The sequence below is a fragment of the Numida meleagris genome, chromosome 1 (genome assembly GCF_002078875.1).
Source record: "Numida meleagris isolate 19003 breed g44 Domestic line chromosome 1, NumMel1.0, whole genome shotgun sequence".
Lineage (NCBI taxonomy): Eukaryota > Metazoa > Chordata > Aves > Galliformes > Numididae > Numida > Numida meleagris.
Window position 1 is genome coordinate 41,501,576 of NC_034409.1, and position 23,369 is coordinate 41,524,944.

Below are 23,369 nucleotides of genomic sequence, written 5' to 3' on the forward strand. Positions count from 1 at the left end.
CATAAAGATAAGAGAACAGCAGCATATTGCCTGCATGGCCGATAGAGTATAGAGGTGCAATGCAGTGCCTGGATGGTACAAGAGATTTTAAGAATTTAAAACATTGGGTTTCTGCCTGGTGGTCATGACAGTCTGACCCAAGCTTGATCATACATTTAGATTTTTTTGAGCGCATTTCAGCTGTCACAACCTGTGACTGTTTGATGGGATGACATGGAAAGCAATGCAGAGCTAACAGACTGACCAGTAAGCATCCTAAGTGCTGAATGAATCATAGGTACATAATGAGTTAATTCAAAGCACAGCACATTTGTGAAGGGAAAATGGTTTTGGCATTCCTAACTATAGTCCATCTCACTCTGTGGAGCAAAATTTTGCTTGTGAGTATTATATTTTGTTATTCCTTGGTGGTAGCAATGATTTCTTTATTTTTAGATACTTACTTACTAGATCACTTACTGTAGCTTAGTCATCTGAAAATCCTTTGTCTACTATTTGATATTATTCCATATTGTCTACTAGCCTATAGAATTTTATGTACGTTCATAAAATCATGAGTCTTCAAGGAATTTAAAGAAATTTTCCTTATGTTTTTATGTGGGAAAGGAGTTGTGTCATTGGAACTAATTTGATCTCTTGCCAATAAACTTCACTGAATTTGTATAACTTTTGTATATGAGAAATGTGAGATTTCTGTGATACTTATGATGCAGATATGTTTTCTGTCTCCGCATCTCTTTATTTGGAAAAGACAGATTGTTTATAATTTATATTTAAAACTGCTTTTGAAATCAGTACTTTACTAATGATTTGTCCCACGTGTGTTCCTCTCTTCAGGATGCCCTAACTGTTTACAAAGAAGCAATCCAGAAAATGCCAAGGCAGTTTGCACCACAGAGCTTATACAACATGATGGGTAAGTGTATTGTTACTGCTTCAGAAAGGCACTTACGTAGTCAGGCAGGGTGAAACAAAAGAGCTTAGCCAGGAAACTAGGGCTCAAATGAATTAGCTAATAAAAGCAAAGTAGTTGCTTTCAGTAGATACTAGCAAAACCGGTTCAAGAACTTATATGCCAGCAAATACAGTGCTGGGTGAAGCATAGTAAATGATTAGACTACCAACTGTTGAATATCTAGGAATGTCCGTCCAGAAGTTTTAAATTTAGAATGCACAGATTAGTGCTTTTCTTTGCCTGTAGAGTCTCTCCTCTAGTAGCTTGGAGATCTCATGTGCAATTCAGGTTTTTTAATCTCTTATTTATTTCTCTTTGAAACTAAGATGAGTTTGCATTTGCTTTATAGAAAATGTAGTGGAGAGTGACTGTAATTATAACATAATTTCATCTAATATGGTAGTATTCTTAATAAGATAGTATTCTTCATCATATCTTTATGCAAAATACATTAAACGAGTGACAGGAAAAAAATATATGTATTATTTGTACTATTCAGATCTGCAAAGAAGAGGAAAGGTTCTTAACTGTTCCAGAGATGTTTTAAGTGGAATTATCTTTAAAGAGGCATGCGTTTCTGCTAATCCACCTTAGTTTCTGATGAGGTAGATTCTGCAAGCTCTTATCTGAGAAAGAAACAGTCTTAAGATGCCTTTGAAGTAACTTGAAGTAGAAACAATTAGGATCCCTCATGCCAAAAAGGCAAGGCTGTGTGTTGGTTAACACAGCTGTCAAAAGGAGGCACCACTCACTCTTCTCTACGTATTTGGAAAATTTATGTTTCAGTAGATGCTTACAGGTTCTTTGACATGGGAAAATTACTCTAAAACTGTGGTTGTAACCAATGCTACATATTTGCAAATCTCTAAATGCTAAAATAAATATTTGTCACAGTGACAAAGAATTTAATGTCTTCTTAACAGTTCATACAGTTCAATGCAGATTTACTTCTTCCTAAATTCTGAGCTCTATCAGATTAATGCAAATGGCTAAAATTTGCGCATGCTTTTGTTCTTAGAGAGCCTTAGCTGAACTATTGCTTTGTCATTTTTATTTATCAGCATTTACTGATGGATTTGATGGGGTTATCTACAGTCACAGCTGTGTGGGAATTAAACATCTGCTTACTATTGGTGTCCTGTAGTGGCTTTTGATGTACTGCAGGGCTCCAGCAAACCCTCAGAAGTTTGATTGCCCTCTTTAGCACAGATAGGTATTTCATAATTCTGATAAAAGTGCTCTCAGAAGTACAGAAATTACAAGATGAAAACCGATGCAGTTTCTCACATCATGGTTGTTTCATTACAAGGCCTGTGTCACCCTTTTTCTTTCCCATGAATAGATGCTCCCTTTAGAATCATGATGACCTAAAAGGTTCTTTAATATATTACTTCTTTTTCTATTGGTTACTTTTTTAGATTCAGGAGGCCTTTCTCAGCTTTCTTTATCCTTTCCTCAGTCCACAAAGTCCAAGTTCACTCTACTTCTGGGATTTGCATGTATTAACTCACAAAGTGGCAGTGAGCACAAAGACCAGCTCAGTCCTTTGCCCAGGCTTGGCTGGTGCTACACATGCTCCTTCCACTGCTCAGCGTGTGCACTGGGCTCCACTGCCTTTAGGCAGCTGCTGACAGCCACAAATATCCTGGTGGCATAACAAGTCAGGGCCAGCTGAGCTTACCAGAGCCCCTTTCAGGCTCTTACAGGGCTCTGTAAAGTACAGCTTACCCTGGACATAGTGTATATTTGTATTTTGGTTGCTGTTGTGATTGCAGCTTTTGCAAGGCAACCAGAACTTGCTTCACACTCGTTGCTGAGGTGTGGCTTGTTGGCTCTGTTGCAGAGGCAATCCAAGAGGCTAGGTGTAGAGCCAGATGGTGACTTCAACTGAGTTTAGTGCAGCTATGCTAACAGGTTTGTTTAAAGCTGTCCTGAGTGTGTCCACATGAACACTCATACTGCAGTTAGACAAATTGAATCAGACTGTTCTCTCCTGTCTGTAACAGTGTAAAGGTTAGCTAGAATGTCAGAGCTGTGTAGCTGTGCTCAGTTTATCCTGTGGAAAGAAAATGTACCTCTGGGGAGTAATTTAGCCCACCTGTCTTAAATGCCGATTTTAGTTTATATGAAAAATCCTCTGCAAGCATACTTCTTCTGTAAAAGGAGCTAAGATGGCTGGCTTAGACTTGCTAGCTTCATTTGGATGAGATAAATCCTAAACACCAATTCAGTCACCTCTTTGCATCGAGTGTGACAGGAGAACAAGGTGAACACATCCATTATCAGGAGTGCATCTGGTCTGCAGCTCATACGCTTCCACTGGGCACCAGAGAGCTGACTCGATTGTTTATTTCTGTTTTGATGTTCTAGACAAAGTTATAAACACTCTCACCATAACACTGCCTTTGATATACAGCTTTACATAAATTTGTCTGGCTACTGCTTGCCTTTAATTAGGAGACTTTGAAGTACTGAAATAGGCCAGTCCTGTCTCACATGCTTGGTGCTGCATGAAGTTGTCTCTAATCTGTGCCCATTCACAGTGTGCTGAAGAGGAAGGGGCAGAAGCTGGGGTGTGCTCCCCGCCTGTGCAGGAAGGAAGGATCCTTCCCTGTCTTCACAAGACATGTGGAGAGGGTCTTCGTGGCTCATCATGGAAACCAAGAGCAGTTACAGTTTGAGGATTATCTGCTGCAGTTGTCATTGTGATTGATGTATTCCAATTATCTGGCAATAGCTCTGCTTGGTTCAGTGTCAGATATTGGCATGTGATCTAAGAAAACAGTACTTCCTTTAATTTCTAATAACTATTTGATTATTTCATTGAAGATTTCATGAAGGCTTTTTTCCATTTATGATGTAGATGGAATATGTGAAGGAAAATAAACAGGAGATGAACGGTTTGAATGAATCAGGGTTTGAGCTCCAGCACTCCAAGTGTGGGGACATTAGCACTCCGGTAGTGTTAAGCCTTTACCCCACCTGCTTTCCCTGTTTGTCTTACAGTTCTTTTCCTGCACTTGCTTCTATTGGCCTTTTACTCTGCCAAGCCCAGGGACTCATTCCTCTAGTGTGCCAATCTGTCCAGCTGACTCATTCTTTAAAACTCAAAGTAAGTTGCCTGTTAAATGAGGAAAAAAATATTGGGCTTCAAGAAGCAAACCATCCGTTTGATTTTGCATGCTAATCATTGTACAAAAGGCAGGGCCAGAAGACCGGCATCAAGTATTCTAAGTTTGTGCATATGAAAAGTTGCAGAGTAGATTTTGGTCTCCTGTTGCTGTGATTTATTTTGCCAGGTGTGCAGCAACTCAGCTAAAGAAACCATATGTTTCTCTGGCTTTGTACCAAGAAGTAAAACCTTTTTTTTTTTTTTTCTTTAAAGAACTCTGAACAGCTAAAAATTAAACTCTAAAACTAGAAACAAAATAATTATTCAACAGGCTGTATAGGGTTGGCTCGATATTTATTTTCTCTATGTCATATTTCTTTGATGCAAATTAAAAAGTACGTACTAAGGTTACACAGATTAATTTGCTTAGCGTGACAGCATGCACTACAAAGGCCAGAGTCCAGCTCAGCTGCATTAAATAGGTAATATATTTTGTTTAAAGTTTCAATTAAAACCTAGGGTCAAAAGATAAAATGGTCCCTGTGGGATCTTGAACACTTTAATGCCAATATTAGGATTGCTTAAGGATCAGCTTTTGCTCTCAATGTCTTTTGCGTTCTTGAAATCTGATATTGTACAGTTGATTGTATTACATTGCTTTTAAAACCACGCTGGCCCACCTGCTAAAGTAAGTCGTACTCCTGCCAGTGAATTGGTGCAAGGTGGGGCATGAGGGCTTTATTTTAATATTGAAAACATAACAACAAAGATGCTGGAGTGGTGGTGTTCAGGTTTAGATTGGCAAGATACTGTTGTAACGATAAATGTTGTGATCACACTTCATCTGCTCTTGCTGGCTAACATCTGAATGCCTATTTTCAGGTGCATTTCATGCACAGTTTTTCAAACCTTTTTTTTGTGAGAGAATTGCAAGTTACAAAAGAAGCTAGCATTGCAGGAGTGAATATGGTTAATGATGCAGTTTAGATTTCTCCTCACTAATCTGCTACATTGCATGTGGACAGAAAACAAATCATACTACACTGAAAGCCAGGTACAGAAGAGGAAAGGGGAGCCAGATTTTACATCTGGTGCAGAGGTTTGCATCATACGTGTAGAGGTTTAGCATGTAGAGAGATTATTTTGTGTTGATGATTGTAACATAGCTATCACTTTATTTGATTATGCTTTTGGGTGGATGTGGCTGTTTGTACAAACCTGTTAATATTGTTAAGGCTCCTATCCTATTTGCCTACCGCTCCCATTAAATGCTTTTTTATTGAATTGCTTTTAAATGTTGTTTAGGACTCCAAGAAACACTTTTGTTGATATAATTTTACAGTTCATACTGTGCAAGACTTACTTTCTAAGAGCCAAAGATGATTAAGCTGTGAAATGAATATCCCACATCATATCTTGTGCAGAGCATGGTGCTCCACTTGTCTGAGCTCCAACCATCAGTGCACTTACTATGTTCCTCATAAAGCTTTGCTGGTAATTGCTTACTAAATGTACATTACAAACACTTTTTTTCTAGTTAGATTAACTTGGTTATAAAAAAGGATTTTTTTTCTTTCAAATATTGTTGCATATTCTAGAATAAGAATGGAGTTGACTCCACTGTGGAAATCACCACATCTGATATTCCGTTTGTAACTTGTCGCCTTGCCCGCAAGGACTACTTTCCGTCCCCGGCCACCTTGTCGCATTTACACATCAATATGATGAGCGGCAAAATGGCGTTTATTGCGTCGTTACATTGATTTATATATGTTTCCTTATCACCTCATTAGCTTCGTCTACGCCCAAGCACACTAGGCAGGGGAGGTCCTATCACGTCACATCCCATACTTTCGGTTGCCGCATACTACGCTCCACCAGTAAGAAGAGTAAAAGATTTTGCTCCCTTCTCCCCCCTGAAGCCCCATCCTAACCTCACCTCAGACTTTGCAGGTTACTATGGTTCATGTCTGCTGCCCAAAGCTGTGTGTAAGTCTCTGGGCTGATTGACACTTTTCCTGTTTTTTCACTTTATTCGTGTGAGGGATTCAAACTGGGTGTGAAAGTTGCAGCACTGAATTGCTGAGGGAACTGTGGATGCAGCATTTGAGACTCGTTTGGGGTGGTTGTTTTTTTTCTCAAGTTATCAGATTTTCTTAGTTTTCTGTCTTTGGGTCATTGAGCTATAATTTATTGTGAAATGCTTTTATTTTCTTAGACAATATTCTAGAAGGGCCAAGAGTCTAAGCCTGCCATGTATTTGTATTTTAAACATATAGGATTTTGTATGAAAATAGGCATTTGTAGACTAAAAATATAGTCCACTGCTGGAACTGGACAACAGGAATCCCAGTTAGACATGATCATAATGGAAAGTACTTCTTGAAAGAGTGTTTAAAAAAAAAAACTAAAAAAAAAACAACTTGCTCTGGTATCATGTCTATGGTATACTGACAAAAAATAAAATGAAGAGTACAATCACTAATTGCGTTATGAATTCTCGGTCCATTTGTACCCTTACTGCTAATTGCACATCTGTTGGAAAATGAAAATGAGCTTGTCTGTCTGAGGTGAGCTCAGTGCTGCCATTTCTGTCAATGTTTTCCATTCACTGGAAGTCTTTGTGTAACAGGAAACAGCTGTGCTAAATCCATGCAGTTTCCTGGTGCAACTGATTTTATTTTGCCCTTCGTTTATTTCTGTTTTACACTTCAGGAATTTTCTTTAAAAAGTGGATTACTGGTCTAATTAAATCAGATCAAAGGCTTTACTTTGGCTAATTGAGGCCTGGAAGAATCTTCTCGATCAAAGTAAATGTGGATTGACTCCCATCCATCAAAAACCCTCTTAAAATACAGTGCATTTCTTGAAATCTTCAAGGAGATTATTCCGTGAAAGAAAAAAATGCAATATGCTTAGTCTATGCAGATTGTGATGCTCATTAAGCTCACATGCTTCAGCTGTTTCAGAGAGGATGTGCATGCACTGCATATTTATCACCAAGACTAAATCTCTTCTAGTGTATCCTAAACATCAATGTACTATGGCAAACTATGCTCCTAGATTTATTATGTTACTGTATGCACCAATACCTAAGGGAAAAAAAGAAGGAAATTATATATGCTGTGCATTTACAGTAAGCGCATCTGCGCAAGATGTGCTGCCCAGCTGCACTGTGAAGGACACAGACTCATTATGGTATTGCATGCAGTACACAGGGACAGAGACTTCCATCTTTTTTCTAAGACCACCTTTTTATGTTCCCATTTCAAAGAAATTATGGAAAAATGAAATTTAAATTATGACTAAAGTTACATAGTAGAGCTTTTCCTTTTTTACAGTGCACCTCTGTCTTCTTTGCTGTTTTGAGTTCTGCACTGGACTTTTCTGTTACAGTTTTACCATCCAGATATTTTAGAGGCAGATAATTACACATACAAGGATGATGCAAAGCATTCTCACCCTTCATTGTCTGCTTTCAGAAAGATTTTTTCAGTTGTCTTTATAGCATCATCTTTTGAGATCCTAAGGGAAGAACTACAGAAAAATTTATGTTCTTAATCTGAGACTATGAGTATGTGGCACCTATAGAAGCACAGTGCTATTGCAGCCATGGCTCCACTGTACTCACTCATTGATAAGTCTGCTGTGCTTCCTGCAAGGAGATGGCCTTGGCTTGGGTTTTGCAGAGGTCTGACTGCCGTAGTGCTGAAAGAATTATGTTATCTACAATGCACTGGAAACCAAGCAAATCAGAAGTCAGCAGGTGGGAGGTTAATCTAGAACCACATAGATGGTTCTGGAAAGAAAAATGGCGCTTAATTTTGTCTTCTAACAATATGCAGTATATACTAAAACCACCTTAAATTATCTGTTTTCTAATCGGCACCTTTACATTAAGCTTGTATTACACTTCATTATCAAGTATGAAGACAATGTTTCTGGGGAAACAGGTGGTAGCAAACTGATTCTCTCTTGTTTAATAAAAATATCTAATATTTTCTACTATTATTATTATTTATTTATTCTTAATTCATCCAGGGATAATTTTAACATTTGTTGTTTATGCTGTGTTTTTAGACATGATCTTTCAATTCCAAGGAACCTGGAGAAATATAGCAAGTTTGCTTTCTAGAGTTCCATCTCTCACAAAGAAAATCCACTTGAGTACCAGAATTTTTGTTACAGTGGCATAAGTCTATTTAAAGGAGTGTTCATTACTCATTCACTTGTCACAAAGTATTAATGGATGTTTTATTGAACTATACATACACTCCTTTAAATAGTGTTTCAGTTGCTTTTTAATGTGCTTTCTTGTACTACATTAGTAAGTGAGAGCTACGATTTAATAATATGTGTTGCTCCTTGTGGAATAGGCTAAGAAATGCATAAATAAGTAACAGAAATGGGTGTATAAATAACCCTATAAAATTGAGACATTTTTTGAATGACCATTTGTCTTTTTTACTCCGGTTACCTGTTGAATTTCTTGCCACCATTCACTGTGCAGGCACTGTTGCATGTGGCTGAATATTGACATGCATTAGGGAACTGAGATAACTCTCAATTTGTCTTATGGTTCCTACTTCCATGAATTTCTTATGTACTGTTGCCTTTAATGGAAAAGTAGAATGCAACTTTCTTAAACTTCACAGATCTGACAAATCTTATTATGTTTTTGTGTGGCCTTTCAGATTTTTAACATTAGTTTTGAAAGATTTTACAATTTAAGTAATTGTTAAATACAGAAACTTGCTCACATGTACCATTGGTTTGCATATTTTCTGCCAACAGAGAGTCCATTGTTTTCCTAATTACTCAATCATTCATGTTGCAAGATTATCAAAATACACACTTGTAACTGAAAATTATTGTTCTTATTTGACTCTTTCCTAGAGACATGAATACATCCTGAATGACAGAATTCAGATCATATGTATTTCCCTTGTAATTTTTTGGAAAACAAGATGCAAAGCTTTTTATTAAAACTGGATGAGACTAACAAATGAAATCACTTATTGAATTAACGTTTCAATTAATAGTTCCTTGATCTTCACCAGTCTTTGAGTATGTCAATTGCAGGGGCTTAATTTTCAAATTATTTTGATTTATTTTTAGATAGGAGTGTCTTTCTATATCATTTAGAAGTTAATAACAGACCCTCCAACAGTACTTTCTTCCATTGTAATGGCATGTTCTAATTGCCTATAATGTAGCAAATCGTGGGGTTTTTGGACAGAAAACAGGCTTGTCAGGACTCTCTCACGAATAGAGAATTTTCTGTAAAGACTTTGAGGGATTAAAATCCCTTTTTCTACAGTTTGGCATTTAGATTGATATTGTCAAAGTTTAATTTCTAGTTGCACAGCTCAGATATACACTCAAAGCTCTAAGAGGTTAGCTTATAAACTAATTGAGCTCTTAAAACCTATTAAAAATCGAATTTGCCAATGCTCTGAAGATGTTAATCTCTTCTTATATGGGAATACATCATGAAAAATAGATGAGAATCTTGAATTTTCTGAAATTTGGCAGTGCATTCTGCACATACTACAAGCAGATAACATCTCCATCTCTTATGGCTACTTACATTTCTTTTTAAAGGATCTTGTTGCTAATTGCTTGAAACTTTGCCAAACTGAAACAGGTTGGACTGGAATTTTCCACGTAAAGAAAAGAAAAAGGCAATATGTTTTCCTTATTTCCTGTATCCTATGTGAAGCAGGAGCCTCTGGGAAAAATTGTAAGCAATCAAATAATTAAACATTCTGCCATGAAGCAAACATCCAGGGGGAGGAGTTAAGGGGCTCATGTATAGCTTGGATTCTTTTTTTTTTTTTTTCCACTCTTTCCATGCTTGATTTCTTCACTTTGTTTTGTGCATAATAAGATGTATTATGCATAATGTTATGCTACTTATTTGTGAGCATCGGCGTAGTGGGAAAAAAATATTACCATGTTGTTAATATCTCTGAATTTGATCGCAGGTTTTAGCGAGTGCTCATGTTGTGTTTGTTGCTGCTTTTTCCCCAGCTTGGATGTTTTTTGTTTTTAGTTTGACTTGGGCTCTTTTGGAGTTGTTCTTTTAGCTTGACCCTAACCAGCAATAGAGTGACTTGGGTACTGCTGGGACTGAAACATCAGCTACTTCTGTATGTAATCAGATATCTAGGAATGGGATACAAATACAGAATGCTCTGTAGACCCTTCAATTAGAAATCCTGATCTGCTGCATGTACACACCTGCACGCTTTTATGGACACATTCTGTTTTCTGATAAAATTCATGTTGGCTTCCCTTAGCCTTTGATAGCACAACTTCTGACTAATTCTAATGTAGGGAATGGTGATGGCAGACAACCAGTTCTAAATTACCAAAAAAAGGGCAGTAGTCACAATTCAGTTAAAGAAGGATTTGCTTATCTGTCCCAAGGATGAGGGCTCACCAAATACTCCAAAAGGAGGGACTTCCAGGTAGAGATGCTTCCTGTGTGGCAGCCAGCCCTTAAATGAGGCTTAGGGAGGGGAAGAACCAGATTCCACCTGTTCTGATCACAGAGGTGCATTGCCTTCATCTGTGCTCCCAGGGCTGGCTGTGTCCCTTCACCTGGTCCTCAATCATTGGTTCAGGGTGTGACTTAGCAATTCCCATACATCCGGAAACTCAGACTTGTGCCACATTTTGCCAAGGATTCCTGTGTCTTATGACAAATATAGGAAAAAAAAAAAATCGAGTGATATGTCAAAATCCTGACTCTGCACTGGATATTTTCAGTCGTTCAGTTGGGAACTGCCACATATATACTGAGAGCCCTTGAAAAAGAGCTGTGTAATCATAGAATCATGGAATTGCTTGAGTTGGAAGAGACCTCAAGGATCAACTTCCAGCCTCCCTGCCACAGGCAGCATTGCCAGCCGCTAGGTCACATACTAGATCAGATTGCAAAGGTCCCATCCAACCTGGTTTTAAACACCTCCAGAGACAGGGCATCCACAACCTCTCTGTGCAACCTATTCCAGCACTTCACTTCTCTCTCAGTAAAGGACTTCCTCCAGAGATCTAATCTGAATCCCCCTTCCTTTACTTTAAAACGGTTCCCCCTTGTCCTATCACTGTCTAACCATGTAAAAAGTTGATTTCCCTCATGTTTATAAACTCTCTTTAAATATTGGGAGGCTGCAATGATACCTTCCCACAGCCTTCTCTTTTGTAGGCTGAACAAGCCCAGTTCCCTCAGCCAGTCTTCATAAGAGAGTTGCACCAGCCCTTGGATCATTTTTGTGGCCCTTCTCTGGACCCTCTCCAAAAAAGGGAGATGCAGAGGATTGATTTGAGAGCTGCTTTTCTTCACCGCTATGTACTCATTGATACTGTTTATTTCCAACCTTCAAGAAATTGGATTGTATTGTTTCTTGGAGATATAGCTTTGCCCTCTCAGTATAGTAAATCTTTTCCCAGAAACTTAAGGACTGCAATTATCTTTACCATAGTACATCCTTCTGACATCCTGTTCTTCAACATTGCCTGCCTCAGCCTCTCACAGTAAAGGGTTTTATTTTGAAAAAAGTCCAGCTCTGTTCTTTTCATATGTGACTTCCAAAAACTAGCAATTTTAAAATTATGAATGCTGTATTCTAGTTTAATCTTTTTGTGGCAGATGACCTAATTTAACTGCCTTTGGAGATTAGGCTTCTTTGTATCTTGCTCTCCCCAAAAAATGGTTTCAGGTCTGCTTTCTTAACATTACCTTTATTTTAAAGTCTAGATTCTTGATGTGCTATGGTTAATTACAAACTCATTCTATATTATTCCTTCTACTCCATGCTCTGCAATGTAGACTGATGGCAAAGAAGTAACTTCTCTGTAGTAGATGTCATAAAAATTCTGTTACTTTGAGATTTCTGACTGAAACTTGGCAGCTGGAGCTCTCTCTTGCAATTCTGTTACAAGGTAATTCTATTACTACAACCTTAGTGAGGCCATAGCTTAAAAGTCTTGGGAGACTATTTACTATTATTTTTTGATTGCAGATGTTCAAAGCACTTCACGCTTCCCAAGATCTTTGCTAGTAAATATAAAATTATGAATCAGATAATAAATCTATGGGAAACTTGAAAATCTGGGATATTCTCACTAGCATTTGTTTGACCCTGTAGGAGAAGCCTACATGAGAATGAACCGTCTGCCAGAGGCAGAGCGCTGGTACGTGGAGTCACTGCGATCCAAGAGCGACCACATCCCAGCACATCTCACCTATGGAAAACTTCTGGCTCTGACGGTGAGTTAATCAGCAGCTCCTGGGAGTTGGCTCAACATTTTTTAAGTAGTTGAGGTGAAGGGACAGGAAGACTTTGGCCTTAAAATTACTGCAGTATTTCAGCTGTGATTTCTAATGAAGGAATTTGGTAGTGTATGGGTTGTTTTGTTGGGTTTTCCTGAACTGTCACCAGCTCTGTGTGAGAAGAAAACAGTTTTTAGAGAATTGAAACTTTATAGTATTTGATTAAAAAGGCCTTCTTTATAAGTAATTAGGTTACAAGTAATGATATTTTAAAATGTCTAGTGCTTGACTCAAGTCTCTTGTGGCAATCTATGGCAAAGATAAGGGTATCTCCTGAACTTTGCAAATTACGCGTCTTATGATTTGGATTTACACTTCTTCAGGAGTATCTCTTTGAGCTTCTGAATAGAAATACTCAACTCCTGTGCAAAAGCTACTTCTAACAAAACAGAAGAATTGTACTTTTTCAAATCTTCAAAATTTACTCTGCCTTTTGAGTATAGATAAACTTTTAGCTCCAGCTAAAGTAGCCCCATGATAGTTATAGCAGACAGTCCCACTCATCCTTGATTTTTCAAACGTTTTGGAGATGAAAAGAGTTTTCTATTCTACTCATTAAAATAGTCCTCTTTTAAAACTACCTTTTGCTTGTTTCCCAATTCACGTTGTTTGTTTTTTTTTTCTGAAAATATCATCTTTTCTTTCTGTTTCTTCCACATTTGCTTTCATTGTTTGCCCCAGTAGTTCCATATTCCCTTTCTGTGCTCTACTGATATGCCGTTGTAGGTTCTTCAATCTTTATGCTTCAGCCCGATTGTTTTCCTCTTTTTCTCTGACCTTGTTTATGCCCTGTCCAACCTTTAAGCAAAATGTGTCCTTGGACACAGGGTAGAGTTCAAATTAAGAAGAATAGTTCATAATTAATTCTGGCTGATCCATTGCTATTAGAAGACTTCTATCTGAGCAACAAGTGACACCATAATTAGAAATAATTAAAAATGGTTCTGTGTTGTCACATAATGTCCTGTAGACAGTTTGATAGAAGCTGTCTGGATTAGAGTTTTCAGTTTCTACTGGAAGGCAAGCTGTTAGTGTTATATCCCCTATGCGTGTCAATTTCAGTCTCTGTAAAGGCATTTTTACTACATGTTTTATTAAAATTTCCAGTTCAAGGTAAAATTCCTCAAGTATTCTTAAATGTATGTACTCACTGATTACCTTTCTCTGGAATAGAACTGTAAGTAGGTTATACAGCAAAATTTCCTAATTTACCTTGCTTTTCCAACAGATCCCTTTAAATCTTGCATCTGAGAGCAATACCAGAAAGTCTGTATTATTGGTTTCTTTTTAGATCTTTGACATAGAAAATCCGATTTATGAGAATTACTGTGGGGAAATATGAGTTTTCTCAATTAAAATCTGTATCTTTCTCTCTTTCTCTTTCTCTCTCTCTCTCTCTCTCTTTTTTCCTACACCTTGTACTTCTATGGTTAATTCTGTGCATTTTCTGAACTGCTGAGTATATGAAATATAAGAACTGCTAAGGAAAATCTTGCAGTTAGTCTGGGAAAAAATCTCTCAGTTTTCTTGAAAATAACAAGACCTCAAAATCTGATAACTCCTTAAAAACATTGTCAGTCACTACAAAAAATTCTGAATGTTGTCCCCTCATTATGAACGTTCAGTTATAGATTTAAACGTAAGTGACATATCTGAACTTTGGGAAGGAAGTGATGAATTATGTACCTAGATTCTTAAAGTAGAACTGGGCTGTCTACTTTTCTCCAGGGATATAAACACAAGATACTTATGAGGTGGATTTTACCTTGAGGATCTGAACTATGCTTTTGGAAGAATGTGTCTTGTTAGCAAAAAGGACAGGACTTATATACAGCTTTGAAGACCAGATACCTCATTATACTAATAATATATTCTGCCTGCTCTTTCTCAATGCATACTTGCTATCCTCTACTCACTGTTTGCCAAAAAGTCTTTTAAAGTGAAGGTGGTGAGGCACTGGAACAGGTTACCTGGTATTGTGGTTGTTGCCCTGTCCCTGGAGACTTCCAAGGCGAGGCTGGATAAGACCCTGGGCAACCTGACCTAGCTGTGATGTCCCTGTTCGTTGCAGGGGAGTTGGACTAGATGGCCCACAGAGGTCCCTTCCAACTTTTAAGGATTTTTTGATTCTATGAACTGTACTCTGTTCTCATCACATCTGTTTATTATCATCTCTTGACACTTTTTTCTTTTATTACTGTCATTGCTTCTGATATTCAGGGCAACATGTACAGATCGGGTTCACGTCCATTCTGATAACAGCAGCATAAGCTGAAAAAGCATTGCTGATGTCTGTCTGACCTGTTGTGATATCTTTATAAACACAAGAAAACACGTTGATGTCAATGTATTTAGAGGTAGAGGAAATTTTTTCAGGTGGCTATTTCATTCTTAAAAAAAAATGTTAGTTTGTCTTATGTGGGGAAATTTGGTATTTGTTTCATTTAATTCTTTGAGTTACAAAGCCTGAAAAGACATTCAATAAGAAATTGGATGATGGAGAGGTTTGGCAGTAGAATATGAATTTTTGTCTCCGTGTTGGTCACTTGTCCCTAATCAGTTTTGCAGTAGACCATCTGCTCAATGATTCATATTAAATTAATTTTGACTAGTTTCTAATATTCTAGCCTGTACTAGTACTAGTTCCCATCACAAATATATGATGCTATAACTGACATCCTTCCTACAAGTCTGCGTCTTGGTATTCAGTACTGTTAACAACTCCTCCCTCTGGTGTAGTTATTTTAGTCCATACTGAAATTGAGGTACCACTGTGATTTATTCTTCACTTAAACTTTGCTACCTAGGTTTCTGGTCATTTATTCACATCACAACTGGTGTATTTATGAGAGAGAAAAACCTATTTCAGTAAGTTTTCAGATGTTAGAAGAGAAATGGTTTAGAGGCTTAGTTATCCTCACTTGTCATCTGGTTTTTTTTGGAACTAAACCTTCAGACTTTTTGTAGTCCTTTGTCTAAATATAAGTGCTGAAACCATACTATTGATAACACTTCTCTGTCTCTTTCCCAGGAGAGAAAGGTGAGATGACTGATAAAGTGAGGGGTGGGAGTGGCTGCTAATATAGATAGAAAATTCTTCTCAGTCAGAAAAATTGAGGGATGAGGGGTGAGAGGAGGATGGTTTCAGACAAGTTCCAAAGTTCCAGCCAATGGCAATTGTACTAATAAAAGAAAGAAAAAGCAGTAAAATATAACCTGTAAAGTTCACCAATTCAGCTGTTTTACTTCCTGACTTAAATTCCAATAAAGTGGCTTAATTTTAACGTTAGTCTTTTGCCTTCTTAAGTCTGCTGCCAGTATTAATGCTTACTGAGAGCAGCGTGGCATGATTCATTTATTCTCTCAGTGCAATCCTGATACCTGGGCCAGCTTCTTGTACCTTCTGAGTGTTTTTACCTTCCAATGAGGAAATATGAGGCTGACCTATGCCCAGTGTGCAGATTGCAGAGATTGTAAAATTGCTTGTTCATTATAGCAGCCTCTTGTTTCCCAACTTTCAGCAAAAAGCTTGTCAGGTTCATAGACAGGGACACAGAGACAAATGAACATTCTAGAATGTAATCCATTGTTTTATTCATGTTATCTGGCCTTGATTCTGTCAAACACAAACTAGCATCTCTGCACATGAAAAAGTATGTTTTCTAAATTCACAATTACCTGTCATGTCTTTTTTTTTCTTTTAATAATGTATTCTACAGCACACATAAAATACAGGCACTGCATACTAGGTCAGTTTAGTAGCTTAACAATGATTTTTAAAATGTGTTTTTTTCTTTTGTTTCCAATTTGAACAATAATCTACATGGGCAATCTTGTCTATTAAGTCTGCTTAGAGCAGGTAATTAAATAAGGTGATATCTCAAGGACTTTTCCAAGTTGAATTTTTCTATGATTCCATGTAACTTTGTTTTAATGCTGAAAATAGTTCCAGTTTACTAAAATGCATTGTTCTGAATAAAGGCCCAAGTATACATGTAATTTAAAATCTTATTATTCTCTTTAATTGAAAAGAGATTTCAAAAGAGGATTTGCTTCAACTGGAATGGGTTACCTTATGTAAAGTAATGAATTGCATCATTTTTACAGCTTTAAAAAGATAACTCACAATTCATCCACTATGATAAACTTTAAATGATTGCAATTATGCTGTGAATGACAGATACTAATTCATGTCATCATCTCTATCCATTTGCTTGTAGCTTATGTTGCTGCTGCTCCAAAGGGCAATTTAAATTTTAAACTTGCATTTTATAAGAGATTAAATGAACAACAGCAAGTAAAAGCATATTCTATGCTATTTACTTTTGCTTTTGCTAATTCTCATGATTATTTATATGCTCAATATGAGCACATAAAATTTGTAAATGATTTCATTCATAAGATTCCATATAGTCCAGAAAGTCTTAAAAGACAACATGATGTTAGTTCTGTGCAAGTTTATCTTCCCTGCAGATGAATATCACTAAAAACCTGAGTGTTAGTAAGCAGTATGTTTATTTCTAGAAATGATTTAATGAATAGTTCCAAGTGTACTTATTCACAATGTACAGGCTAATTCTTGAAGTATTTTTTTTTTCTTTTGAGGTTAGAATTATGGGAAAATTGATAGTATAAGGTACTACAAGCCCAGTCTCTAACAGGTTATTAGACAAACCTGCAAACCTGAAGAAATATTATTTTCTTCTTTAAAGGCTACATAATTTTTTACACATATATATCTGAAAATGTGGAATGATGAAAAATCAAGGAAACCTAATAAAAGTAAAACATGAAATAAAAATCCAAATAAAACCAGATGCACTTCAACACACCTGAAAACCTGTTGATGACTACTTCTTTTCCAGCAATCATAGTTTGACATGTAGTGTTTCTGCACAAAATTGTTCTCAGTTAAACATACTTTATGAATAACTGTGAAGATACATATATAAAAATCAAAATACACTGTTCAGCTTGTTATAACTGGAATTTATATTTTAATATAATCTATATGCACAGAACGCAAAGTGCGCACGCACACACACACACATGAAGATGTTAATTTGTCATTGATTCTTGAAATACCCAAGTGGTGTACCTTAGTTTAGTGCAAATACGTCTCTATTCTTGTTCACTTTTCTGGGTACAGGAAATGGTAGGTGGAGATCTGCTGTACATGCAGAAAATAATTAAGGTACATGCCTTAAATAATTAAGGCTCCAAAAGAATGGCTAATGAATTTACAGTCTTACTGCTTGGTATTATATGTCACTGATATTCATAACCCAAATATTGGGTAATGTTATATGTTTATATCTGAAAATTACAGCTCACTAGGCTAGAATTTTCCTGAAAATATATTAGAACAGTAAAAAAAATTAGTCGTTAAAAAGCATGAATACAGTAGCTCAGCCAGTAGAAGATCTGAAAGACAGACAGATGACAGGGGCTTAGCTTTTTTTATTGTGCATTTTTCAGAAACGTGGCTGTTTAGGACTGCAGTGCTTTAGCATTATATATTTCCAATCATTTTTCATACTTTTAACTTGTTATGCTGCATACATTCCTTGATAAATTTGTCAATATGACATGATAGTTAACCTAAGTGGTCTACAGTAGTACACGAGTCTAGAATCGTAGCACCTGGGTATCATCCGTTGCTTAGGAAATTTATTTTTATACAACAAAGAAAAGCATTGTTTTTGTAAAAGTCTTTACAATTGTGAGGCTCCCAATTCTAAGATAAAAATGAATCTGTCAGAATGACAGTACCAGGTGAGGCCTTGAGCATATGCTGTAATTCATTTTCTATTTTATGAATAGACTTTCCAGGAGAAAAAGGATTGGCTATCATGCTGAAAAAAAAATCATGCATAACTAAAGCTTTTATAATTTTATTTTCTCCTCTCACTTTAATCTGTTCTTAGAGAGAAGACTGAGAAACCCTCCCTTCTTATGTCTGGCCTTTGCCATCAGGTGGTGGATGGTTGTTGTAGTAGTACTGTAATCTGAGAAGCTTTACTTCAATTATAGATATATTTGAAGATTTGTCTCATCTGTTCTGAGTGAAGCTGAGCCCACAAACCACCCCTCATAGCTTCCAGTAGTGCCTATAATCACTAATATACTTAGGGACAGCCCCATATTGTAACATTTATCATGTAGCATACAGGAACTACAGGCTTTTCTGTATTTCTTTAGAAAAAAATGCAGTGTTCCACGCATTTTACGTGGCTCCAACAGTGCTGTTAATCTCCTTTCTTTAATGACTTGGAAAATCACCCAAAGTGCTGTATGAAAAATTTACTTTGCCTTGTAAAATTTCTATGTTACAGCTCCAAACCATATAACATTTTGTAATAATCACCATAGAAGTTTCTTTAAAATCTAGAATATTTTATTTTAAAACATTTTCTCAAAAGGGGGATAGTGAGAAAGGATGACAAAGACTGGTAGGGGCTGGCACTGTTTTGAATTAAAATAAAAGAAACAGAAGTACTGAAGAAACTGAAATTAAATGTATTTTTAAAGTTTTAGAATATTTACTTCTCCATGGGTGGAGGTATTTTTGCCTGCTTCTGTTTCCTGTTTATTTTCCCAACAAACAGGAGGCCAGGAAGCTATGCTAGCTTGGCTAGCTGCTCAATTACTCAGAATACTACTGTAAAATACCCCACTGTATTCAGTAATTGATGTAGTCTTTGAAAGTCATCTTAAAATAAGTGACAACTTAAAAATAAATGGAAGTTAGGGGGAACAGAAAGACAATGGGACAACACAGGCAAGGGGAAAGATAGTACAGTAGTGAGTGGATTAATTCAACAATTGCTATTTCTGAAATTGTTTGCTTACTCGAGCATGGAAAGGAAATCCGTGTTTCTGTTGGAAAGCTCTGTTATTTTTTATTTCACTGTTTGATTGCTACCAATTGCTATTGACTTAACCAGTCGGAAGGAAGCAGGGGCAAAGCAGTACAGTCATGAAGTCAGAAAAGTCATTGTTTTAAAGAGTTAGCATTTGAGAAGCTGTATGTTAAATTTAGGTGCAATTTCCTAAAACAGTTTAATATTTTTTTAATAATTTAATAATTCATTTAAATCATATTTTAATAGATCCTCTAAATCAACAGAATGCGTATTTTTAGTAATATTTCTTTTAGGAATGAAAGATAAATAACTACACGTATATAATCTTTCACCTTTGAAAAGACATTGTCCAAATGGACAATGGGTCATTTGATTAGATGAGCAAAGCTGTTAGATATTTCATTTTGTGAGGCTAAATCTCTTGGCTGTTAGCACTGTATCTAGGAAGATGTTTTAATCAAAATCAGATATATCACTTAAACTCCCATCGTAACCAAATGTAAATGATGCTGAATCCTTCAGTAGGCTCTCCCTAGTAAATCCAGTGGAGTCAAGCAATGGCTGCTTTTACTTCTCTGTTGTGTTCAAATTGTCTTTGGATCTGACACAGATACCGTAATTTTTCTTGCCACTTTAAATCCCTTGAGGGTTAAAACTGATCCAAGCACAAAGCTTGGATTTAGTTCTGAAATTTGCAAAATGCCAGAATTTGTTTTTGTTTCCAGTTTAAAAGCAATTTGTTTGTAAGGGATGGACAAGTCCTCTTCCAGTGTGGAAAGTTGTGTTTATTGACTTCAGAACCATGAGCCGTATTTTAATTAGGTTTCATTATCTGGTGTATCTGGAGCATTAACACCTCCAGGCTGGATGTCAGGATTTCCGAACTACAGAAAACTCAATAACTGACATCGATTGGGCTTGTGTTTCTTCTGAGGTTGGCTGCATGCCATAAGTACTGTACCCAGAGATATACTTTTCAGTCCCCTTAGGACATATGTTTGGCTACATGCCAAATATAACAGAACTAATTGTAAAACAGTATTCTCATTTAAATAGAAAATATCCATCTAACTAGTTGGTAAATTACTATGGTGCAGGTATTCAGATATGTAACCCCTAACTAACCTCCTTCAGGGATCTCATCTTCTGTATCTTGTTTCTAACTTCCTGTAGACAGGAAAAGGGGAGCCCTGAACTTCTTTCTTTACTCAACATAAATTTAAAGCTTGATATAGAAAACACCACTGACACAGGATGAACTGCTTTCATGAAAGAAAGAGATCTTTTTGTTTTGCTACATGGTGGGAAATAGCTGCCAGTCACCTGTTATTACTCCATGTTTAGTAATTTTGTCAGTAATCACAGAAAAATGCAAGATAGAAGCCACATTTACTCTGGAAGAAATTCATAGGGTTCAGAGAAAGCAGTATGTGGAGATGGTGAATTTATGTCCTACTGAATTGCTGGTGAAATATGAGTAGATATTACAATACTACTTTATCAGAAAATATAAAATGTGGCTTAAGATGGAATGGAAAAGAAAAAGAAAGTACCTAATGTGGAAATGTACTTAACATTTCATTACATATTCTTGAAATAAAATAATCTAAAGCTAAATGACCATGGTGAACATTTCAGTATAGGTCTAGACAGTAAATAAATCACAAGGTATGAATTGGAATGTATTTTTTTAAGTTTACTTAAGTCTGTACGCTATCTCCCTGGGTGTAAACAGTGATTTTCAATGAAGTAAATAATTTTTAGACGTCAAGTTGCCCAAAAAGAAATACTGAAAAATAAACACATATATATAAATATTTTAAAAGATCTTCAAGCAAAAAAAAAAAAGACAAACCTCAGCTTGTATTTCTTTTCTATATCACATTGAATGCTTTAGTAAAACCAGAATGTTTTTTTGTGATATGAGACCCATAAAGCAAGAAAATGGATGGGAAATAGCTCTAATATATTATTACTTAATCAGATACATACTACTTTACTTGAAGAAAATATCACCTTAATATACTCTGAATCATGCCCAAAGCCAGTAAAGTTATGAGCTGTGCTTTAGATTCCTAAATCTGTATGTAAGCAGTGATGTCACATTCAAAAATGCTTAAGCTCCAGTGGATTCCCACCAAAGTCAGTCTTTAAATCTCTCCTCTCTGGTTATCATGCCATTAATTATCCCAATAGATGTAGCCTCAAGAACCCACTTTATGTTATTACTTTCTAAAATAAACTTGGCTCATAGGAAATTTCCACTGACTTCAGGAGAAATTCAGGCCAGTAGATGGATTTTTGTCAGCAGAAATATACCTATGTTTGAAGCAGGACTAGGGTGATATATCTAGATGGAAGTGAGCCACTTAATGTGCAAATAGTGGATTAAACAGAATCATGATAGTGCATTGCATTGACTGTATGAAGGCTTATTTCTTGAAGTAACATACTGGATTACATAAGCAATATTCATAGACCTTGCCTGTGTGAGGATCCCGGTCCAGTGAAATGGCTAGGGAAGAGAGCATCTGTCATGATCATCATGATCATGACATGAGAGCATCATATAAAGAGCATGTGAATGTGCCACACTGGACAATAAATAAGAAAGTTGCCTCACACTGACTGTCAGGTAAACATTTGCAAATGGTGAACTATTAGATGCAGGTTTATACACTAATTTCCTCCAAATTTCTTGCTCCCATACACTGAGCTTAATGTATAACAGTAAAGAGAAATGATATTGTCTTGCTCTTGAATTTATTAGAAAGCCATAACTTGGGAGTGTCAGAGTTAGTAAATGTGATGTTTCTTGCGGTGATCATCTAAGGATATGGGGGAGGAAGCTTTTGTTTGAAAAGCTAGCATCTTTTACAAGCCCACTGATATTCGTTGGACAATGCTGAAAGAAGGGCTTTGGAGGGCTGTAAACTCTACCCCCAACAGATGTCTGTTTTTTATCATAAAATATACTAATCATTGCAAATCTTGCCTGATATAAGTGTGTTTTTCTGGACCAGCTGTTAACCATTAGAAACCACTACTTCTTTGCCATGTTCAGTTGGTTTTATTTTATTATGGTAAAGATGAGATGAAGAGGCAGGATTTGTCTCTTTGCTGCACAGGAGAGTAGAGACTGAGATAAATTTTAGACCTGTGATGTGACTAATGCAAGTCCCAGGAATTTCAGTGGGATTAGCACTTCATGTGCAAGACATTCCCAAATAATTCACAATGATAGAAGAAGAGTTGTGGAAACATGGCAAAATGAAGAAAAATGAAGAATCTGCTGATTTAGATGCTTAAATACTAGATTTAAAATTTATTTCTTAATAGTAAGAGGAAGAATTAAGATCTTGGATGTCAGTGACCTCACTGTAAGATGTAACTCTCTAATTAAAAGCTTTTGAAGAGTTTATTGCTAATTTACTCATACATCATTTAAATTGTGTTTTTACCACCCCATTAAAAATTTTATAAAACAAAAAGAAATGGTTATGAAAGAGATGTACAGGTCTGCAATAACTTAAAGAAAGCTGAAACAAAGTCACAAGTTCACGTCAGATGTTTTTCCTCTCCTAGCATACTCTGTTATTGAGACGCATGTCTAAAGGGAAAAAAGGAAATACCTAAAATAACTGTTTATTATGTATTTAGTGTCTGTATTTTTATCAATCTTCTGTTAAGAAATGTTTTCCCATAATTCAACTCCTTTTATTAAAAAGGGAATACTTGCCAAAAAAAATTTGAGCCAATTTGGGGAATTACAGTCAACTGCATTTGTGATGCAAATTGCAATCACATTATTACCAGTTAAAGCTGGTGAAACTAAATTGCAGAGTGAAGTCTCTGCTCTACTGATTAAACCCTTGTGCATTTTGGAGAATGATGAATATTTACAAAATATGAAATTGGTTTAAAATTGCAGAGACCACCTAACTAGTAGAACTACCTTGCTGGTAGCCACTGTATCATCATAGTTTACACAAGAGGGTTATTCAGAGCTGCTCAGCTGTATTAGTTTTTTCCAATTTTATTAGCATCTCAGGGTTCTTGGGCCTCCAGCAGCCTAAAGTGCACCAGCTGCCTCCA

The 23,369-nt window shown here is 36.4% G+C and overlaps 1 protein-coding gene across 4 annotated transcripts in view; it reads left to right on the top strand.

The window, feature by feature from the left end:
- The window catches only part of TMTC2 (transmembrane and tetratricopeptide repeat containing 2), a 246,172-nt gene that overhangs the window by 178,406 nt on the left and 44,397 nt on the right, over nt 1-23,369 (top strand). For all 4 annotated transcript variants that reach the window (XM_021385304.1, XM_021385301.1, XM_021385302.1 and 1 more), the window contains 2 exons: nt 838-916; nt 12,224-12,345. In XM_021385304.1, coding sequence (XP_021240979.1) covers nt 838-916; nt 12,224-12,345 — 201 coding nt within the window. The remainder of the gene's footprint in view (nt 1-837; nt 917-12,223; nt 12,346-23,369) is intronic.